This window comes from Rutidosis leptorrhynchoides, chromosome 1, assembly GCF_046630445.1.
Source record: "Rutidosis leptorrhynchoides isolate AG116_Rl617_1_P2 chromosome 1, CSIRO_AGI_Rlap_v1, whole genome shotgun sequence".
In the NCBI taxonomy this organism is placed as follows: Eukaryota; Viridiplantae; Streptophyta; class Magnoliopsida; order Asterales; family Asteraceae; genus Rutidosis; species Rutidosis leptorrhynchoides.
The window spans coordinates 602,969,948-602,978,421 of NC_092333.1; the positions used below are offsets into that span (position 1 = coordinate 602,969,948).

At 34.1% G+C, this 8,474-nt stretch overlaps 1 protein-coding gene across 2 annotated transcripts; it reads right to left on the minus strand.

Annotated features, from left to right (window-relative positions):
* Positions 1-737: 737 nt before the first annotated feature.
* Positions 738-5,591, minus strand: LOC139884377 (heparanase-like protein 3). 2 transcript variants are annotated; one of them, XM_071868415.1, is made up of 9 exons: positions 5,087-5,591; positions 4,018-4,054; positions 3,537-3,720; positions 3,298-3,446; positions 2,451-2,681; positions 2,172-2,361; positions 1,912-2,037; positions 1,658-1,757; positions 738-1,254 (listed from the first exon to the last, which is right to left on the minus strand). In XM_071868415.1, exons 1-9 carry the CDS (start codon positions 5,312-5,314, stop codon positions 889-891), a joined length of 1,611 nt encoding a protein of 536 aa, XP_071724516.1. In that variant the 5' UTR covers positions 5,315-5,591; the 3' UTR covers positions 738-888. The 2 variants fall into 2 exon arrangements, with proteins under 2 accessions (XP_071724516.1, XP_071724525.1); XM_071868424.1 differs by lacking the exon at positions 5,087-5,591 and having other exon boundaries at positions 740-1,254; positions 3,965-4,055.
* Between the last annotated feature and the right edge of the window lie 2,883 nt (positions 5,592-8,474).

Here is an 8,474-nt window from a genome sequence, read left to right on the forward strand (position 1 = left end):
TGATTCTCACACATCAATTTACTTGAACTCCTCCCTAATAATAGGGTAAAAGGGTGTGTGAGGATCAAAAAATACTGTGTGTGAAAATCATCACCCTATTATTATATTATATTACAATGCGATCAAACCATTTCAAAGTTGTGAATTTGTAGTCAAACTTCCAGCTTCACTATTATATAGCGATTTTAAATTCAATTATAGTAGGTCAACATCCAACCACAAAATGCCACCTCATCGTTCCAAAGGGGCTGACCGATCGGGTCGACCCCACCGGTCACTATTCCGGCACTGTAGTAAACACTGTAGGTTGTTTTTTTTTTTTTTTTTTTTTTTGGGTTTCCTAACTCCACTGCGAAGTGCGGAAGAAAAATCTAGTTGTAAAACAAATGATAATAGCCCATCAATCAACAACTAATACTTTCATATTTAAATTTACTGAAAAGGCCAAGACCGAGTGACTAATTTTCTGAAAGTGATCGCACTTTCAAAATTTATCTAAACTGTGAACCTATTTATCTTCCACTTAATGATCTTTGTCACTTAATATGAAAATTAGTCTGTTTCTATGAGACATAAAATTAAACACCTCTTCTTAAAGAGAGTCAAATGGAAACATGCAAATTAGAAAGAAAAAAAAAAGTAAACCCATAATCTATGCTTTAGAGGTTGTATGTTGACTATACATAGTCCTATGAGTTGCTAGCAAAACCATTTTAAGATTTGTCAACAACATTATTAGAATTAGAACTCCTCACTTTCAAAAGCTATTTTCATGACTCGAACAATCAATCTTTCATTCGGAAACAACAACACCAACAGTGCTTTCGATATTAAACTCGCAAAACAAATAAAGAAACGAGATTGTTTACAAAGAGTTTTAGTATACTCTTATAACTCAACGGCCGAATCACCACCACAAGCATCCAAAGTAAGATATGGGATGTGGGCAAATACAATAGAGTAAGGGGCCACAACTATTGGTTCTAATGAGCTTACATACAAAGGCTCTAATGGAGGTATCTCACTAGCAGGATTCAATGTCAAATCCTTACCGTTAAGCACCATTGTTTGACTATGCAAGTTTCCATCTTTTGCTGTCAGATGGTACTCCTCTCGTGTACTTGATCCGCCCATTTCTGTATCTCGTGTTACCAGTCGAATTTGTGGCAGAGATTCGAGTTGTGTAGCAAGTGTCAAATTCACATTAACGGTAGTTACATTGTCTAGATTGATGAGTAAGAGTGTTATTCCATCCTATAAAACAAAATTAGAAGACACATTTAACAATTACCATGCATTCGCAACCCTGTTTATTAAATTTACAGAACATTTCACGGATGGTCCCTGTGGTTTTTATCGGATTACACTCATGGTCCATGTGCTAATTTCAGTCAAGGATGATCCTTGTGGTTTGCACTTGAATCACCGGTGGTCTCTGTCATTAACGCCAGTTAACTTTTCCGAGACTCATCATCATCGTCATCGCCACCAGTGATTCAAGTGCAAACCACGGGACCATCCTTGACCGGTAAAAAGCAATAGGACCATGAGTGTAATCTGATAACCACATAGACCTGTAAAATTGTCTTACATTTAATTATAAAGGATTTTTTTATTTTTTTTTTATTATGATTTACAGTTTGTTATTCAAACTTACAGGTTCTTTGGCACAATGTGCATAAGAGCGCAAATTCTTGGTCCCGGTGAAATTTGTGGAGAGAACCGTTCTTCCCATTAGTCGATGCCAAAGAAGAGCGCTGGTACGAAGATAAATAGAATTACGCATTTGATTTCCAACTATTTATAAAGAAAAATGGTTCTAACTAAATCATTAGTAATATATTTTACATACAAGCCATATTAATGTTGAATTATATAAGTCATAGTTTGACCTTAAAAGTCAGGGTATACCTGTAATAATCCGGGTTAGGAACAAAAGTAGTTGTGTTGAGTAAACCATAATTTCCTCCTATTAATGTTTGTCTGCAGTATGTCTTCGTGTCATAAACAGCCGACATTCCTAGCTGATCGAGATACCTGTACAGTATACATATTGATGCACAGGGTACAAGTTATGACAGCATCCGCAAACAAGTCAAACCAAGCAAACAAAATGGTATCACCTCGCGCATCAACTAGAGTACTTTGTATAAATATAGAACTTTGTTTACCAAAAACTGAACACGAATGCATTAGTCACGAGATCATGACCACTATTATAAGCTCCACCAGCCTCGCCAACCCAAGCCGATACCGACGTTCCAGAAGTTTCTAGAATGTTCTCGAGTTGCGCAAACGTATCAGCCTCACCATCAAGATAAGATGGATCAAGAATCTTATCAACTAGGTCCTCATCAACTCCTGCTTGCGACAACATTGTAAAGTTCTAAACTTTAAAATCATTTTATGAAATCAAACTGTTCTAGTTTAATAATTTTACAAAAAGATACCTGCACCAAGATTGTATATATGGTGACTGACCACATCAAGGATGTCGGTTGTTTCGTTTATGAACGTCTTGAACCAACTCGCATCAAAGAAGCCTCCAGGTGCGATAATCCTTGGTTTAGGCTCGATACTATCATAAATTTCTTCGACTAAGTTTTTTAGGGTCAATGTGTCAATGGCATATTGAGATGCTGTTACTTTTGTTCCGACTCCACTTCCACTTAACTCGTTTCCTAATAAATGAAGAGTGAATTATTGAGCCTCAAAGTAAATTATTCAAATTATAAGCTTACTTTAAACAGAAAGGAAAGACAAATAGTAGATGTCACAAGATGGGCGGGCTGAGCTGGTATGGGCTCTGTTTAAACGGGTCATTTCAAGTACTAATGAATAAGTCAGTTCGGGTTGACCCACAAACACTTTTGGCCCTTCTTGTACAAGCTCCTAGTAAACTAATTATTAAATTATAATTCAGTAACAACGTAATTACACTAATTAAGTAGTAATTTAGATCTTAGAATCAAAAAGGTGGTTTGTATAGAAATAGACTTGAACGACTTTTATCCAATTTGACTGATTTGACCCATTTGTTCATTCTTTCTATATGACCCATTGGCCCGTTTGAGACAAAACACAATCCTAATCGACCCAGTATTGAGTAATTGGGTCAAAACTGCCACCTTTAGAAAATTGTGTTGTAATCTGAAGTCATAGACATGCCACATGTCTCCAATCCATAGTTCCATACCCAAATTAACTTACTTTTAAACACTCACATAACCAACTTTTTTTAAAAAAATATACAAAAAAACCAAAATAGTATAAACAAGTATTGGGTAGATAACTTACCGAGTTCCCAAGCATACATTTTGTAATTTTTCTTAACCGTATAACGCATAAAAGATTCAGCATTAGTCGAGTCCCATGCACCATCAGATGAACCATCATCTAACAACGTCCTTCCGTTAAGAGCATTCAAACCAAAAATAATTACAGCCCTGATTAGAAAAGACTGAATGAGTCGGTTTAGTTTCTAAATAACAAATTATGATTAAATTTTAAAGACAAGAAGATGTAATTTTGGTTACCCGGTTATGTTGAAGAAACTATTTAGTTCGTCCCATCGGGTTAAAGGCAGGCAGCCCTCGTTGAAACCGAACATTGCTGATGTGTTTTGGGCGAAGGGATTGCATGGTTCCGTTTGATTTTCAGTTTCATATATAAGTTTGTCTTGCAAACTTCCCCCTAATCTTATCTTCAACGGTGAAAATGCTGCATAATTTTTCAAGAAAGGCGAAAATTTAAGCTATTTATATATCTAACAGTTTGACTTTAATGATTTGATTATTTAAATGACTTGACTTTTTTACTCAAATGTTTTATAGCATTGTGTAGTAGTAGGCTCCTAGTTGTGAACTACATTGAACTAAAAGAGATTTTAAACAAGCTGAAACATTTAAATTTGAAACACTAAAAGTATCTGTATTTATTCGATTTTAAAATTACTAACACTGACTTTCAAAATGCCAGAAGCAGATCACAAAAAAGTGACAAGTGAGTACTCTGCACCTTTGATTGCGTTTTGAAAAATCGTGTTGTTAAGATCCTGCAAAGACAATCAGACAAAGAATAGTATTGATATCTTCTAAAAACTTATAAATGTAGAAACAAAAATTGTGAAACAACAACATACTCATAACTGAACAAACGGTTTAATAGTCTTTTCACAAGCATGTAACATCGAGTCCATGTAATTGAAACATAGTACTACGTATAAAATAACCAAAAATGAGAATGAGACATTTGACACATGATAAACGTCAAATTATGCTAACAAATGTGTTAGAAAGATTACAAAGACAATAACTCATCCATTAACATATATGATCAATGATTAGACCGTTGCACACAGGGGCGGTTTTATTTGGGGGCAAGCGGGGGCAGCCGCCCCCAGTGGATTTGCAATTTTCAGTGTAAAAATTTTGGATTTTTTGACTTTGCCCCCGGTGGATTTTTTTTTTTTTTTTTTGCCTCAAAACCTACATATTTTACCCCAAAACCTTCAGATTTTGCCCAAAAATCTCCAAATTTTATTCCAAAACCTTCAAATTTTGCCCACAAACCTCTATAATTTGCCTAAAAACCTCAATTTTTTGCCCCAAAACTTCCATATTTTGCCCAAAAAATTGCTACGGTTTTAAATTTTTTTTTGCCCCCAGTGAAAAAAAATCCTGGTACCGCCACTGGTTGCACACAGTGGCGAATGTATAGCATACCAAGTAATATGCTATTAAAATTATATAGGACACCACTAACTTTATATATATGACCCCTTATTTTTAAAATTAGTGGTTTTATTTGAACTAAATAGTCATTCTTTAGAGAAAAAAAAATACAAAGTACCACTCAAATTACTCAAATTGTATAGGTTTCTAATGAGTTTTGATCCTATAATCGCCACTGGTCGCACATAAATGATAACCAACTAATTAGAAGCCTAGTAAGTTAGGAAAGTAATGGTTAGTTCATTAATTATTAAGTAAACCAATATCATCATATAAATCATTCTTCTCTTTTATTTATTGGATTTTTTTATTTTTGAAAAGAAAACAATAATCTAAAAATAAAAAGAGCATACCACATAGAGGAGTGAAGCATGATCCCAGCTACAGGTACCATAATCACATTTTTCAGGTGGCCACCAATCCATAGTAGCACAAACAAAATCATTATCAATCTCTGCTATACCACTTTCCCCATCTATATAAACAGTCCCATTTTCAGCTTTTGATTCTACAAATACACACCTGGAAATGAACAACAAAACCAAAAAACAGATACCCATTTGACAGGACAAAAAACCCATCAATTTTAACCTATTTGTTAGTAATACATAACACTATTCAATAATGAATAAAAAGTTTATCTTGTAACAAACTGGGAGCTGAAAAAAGATGGGAACTTTATACTGTTTTTGTAACAAGATTGTTGAGAAAAATATGGGGAAAAAAGACTGATTCTTGAAAAGATTTAGGGTTATTGAAAAAGTATATGGATACTAGATTTTTGGTAGAGATTTGGATGCTGTGGCGGTGGGGTATCGTGTGTGTTTGTGCCTTTGTTTTGACTCTTCTGCTTGGAATATGATGTTGAAGTCCCAACAAAAATAGTATGACTCGAGTGATGCAATCCACTTCAAAAAGTTACGTTCATTTATGTTAACTACCAACTGAAAACCCTTAAAAAACTTTTTTTTTTTATTTTATTTTATTTTTTAACGGCGAAAAGGAGAATATTATTAATAATAACGATAACTTCATCAAAACAATGAAGAATATCGATAACAAGTACAATAACGGATCTAGTCGTTCATGAAAGAAAACACATACAAGAGACTAAAAAGTCTAAAAGCATAAAAGGAAGGGACTTTAATTCCAAATGAAAGCTTAGAGACAATGCACCAAATTGAGAATAGAAGCCCAAAGGAAGACTTTTAGTAAGATATTTCGCACAATGGTTGATCGGCATGTGAATTTACCATCAAAGAAGATGTCGTTTTGAGCCATCCGAATAGCCCAAATGGTTGCGGGTCCAATCAATATCCAAAAACTCGAGACCTTGACGCCCATGAAAAAGTACCAATCGAAGAAAAAATCGACCATCGATTTCGGTAAGATCCACCGTAAATTCTACCAAAGAAATAAAATCAACCAAATACCAAAGGATCATTTGCAATGTAACAACAAAAGCTCATTGGTCTCAACCTCTACCATACGCCAAACACATAAGGTCGTTTGATTTGACGGGAGAAAATGTCTTCTGGCCAAGACATCTCTCACCGAAAAACTATTATTAATTGCGAGCCAATGAAAAAGCATTATTTTTGACAGGACGTTACCCCAAATAACTTTGGGCCACACGGGAAGAACAATGTTTTCGGATTGCCTAACAATGCAAATAGCATCGTACAGAGAACATGCCAGTTGGGTCAGCGGCCCGAACAACCTGGTCCATTTCATTATCCAAAAGCTTAAGACCTGACAGAAAGCAATTAAGTTCATGGGCTTTAATTAAATCGTAAAGCGAAGGAGACGTCGGGTCCGATGAGGCTAGCCTCGTTGTTTAGAATTTTTGGTGGGAGTCTCCTCGTCCGCCATTTTTTGCATTAACATGCCGAAGTTTTGTAACTCTTCTTTATAGGTGAGCTTTTTATACCGGAATTCTTTACCACCTTGATTGTTGTTGTTAAGAGAACATTTTTGCCCGACTACATAACTGATCTCGCTCGTTGTGTCGAATAAATCGAATATGTTTGGAACCTCGTCGATCCAACTATGTACCTTGTTTTTACCCTTCTTTTTGGCTGCCACTTTTGGTTCTAGAAAAATAGTTTTATTGCAATTTTCCAGGTTGCAACGGTTTTTAATTTCTTCACAAGATTTGCGACAGCTAGTACCGATGCATTTGTTTTCAATATCCTATGGTGAATTTCGATTTATGTTGACTTTGGCCGCGAAGGAGATGTCGGGTTCGATATTTGTTTTCAATATCCTGTGGTGAATTTCGATTTATGTTGACTTTGGCCGCGAAGGAGATGTCGAGTTCGATATAAGAAGGGTTAACAGGTGATGTGTGCGAGGTGGTGTACAAAATAGTTATATTTTTACTACAAAATACTATTAAATACGATACAATTTTACACAAGATATTTATTTATTTATAGAATGGATATACCTAAACCATACTACAACACTTATAGGCAGTGTACCTAATCGTACAGTAGTGTAGTTTTTAGTAAGTCCGGTTCGTCCTCAGGGAACTCGCCAAGTTTAAAGCTATATTTTTTTAACTTATAATTGTAAAAATACAAAAATGTATATAAGTAGTATTATTATTATAAAAGGGGGTTTTTACCATTTAATGACCGGTTTGTCGATTTTAAAACTTAAGTCGCAGTTAAAACCTAATGTAAAATATTAAAAATAAATATAACTTAATTTAAAGCGTAAAGTAAATGACAATAATTAAAATGCGATAAATAAAATAACGGTAAATAAAATTGCGATAATTAAAAGTGCAATAAAATAAAATTGCGATAATTAAAGAGTACGATAATTAAAAGTGCAATTAAATATGAAATAAAGGAAATTAAATATGAAATAAAGGAATTACGCTTATTTAAACTTCCGTAATCATGATGTTTGACGTGTTGTTTTTAGTTTAGTACCATGGGTTAATTGTTCTTTGTCCTGGATTATTCGATATGTCCATACGGATTTGTCCATAATAGTCCATCAGTCATAAATATAAAGCGCGAGAGTCTTCGTCAAATTATCCTTATACCCGAAGTCAAATATTCCAACTAATTGGGGATTCGAATTGTAACAAGGTCTTAATACTTTGTTTAATGAATACACCAGGTTATCGACTGCGTGTAGTCCAAGGTTTTACTACTTTGTTAACAATTACACCAATTACCCTTGAATGTAATCCACCCCTGTTTCAACAAGTCTATTAACTATTAATCCAGTTCCGTGTCCGGTAAAATGAACAATTATTGGTATTTATAGATATCCCGCCCACCGTACCCAGTCAAGCGTATGTGGTTATATATAAATACGTCAAATTATAAGTCTATATATTAAATTAACGAGGTATCGTTTAGTTAATATAAAGCCCATTAATAGCCCATAGTCTAATTTCCACAAGTGTCGTTCTTTTATCCAAACCCCAATTATGGTCCAAAACCCAATTACTCAATTTTAATATTTAGTCCAACATCACGATTACTTCGGCATTAAATAAGCATAATAATAACTTAGCTACAAGACATTAATTTAAAAAGGTTGAACATAACTTACAATGATTAAAAATAGCGTAGCGTTACACGGACAGAATTTCGACTTACACCCTTACAACATTCGCTAACATACCCTTATTATTAGAATTTAAAATTAAAATTAAAATTAAAATTAAAATATAATATATATATATATATATATATATATATATATATATATATATAT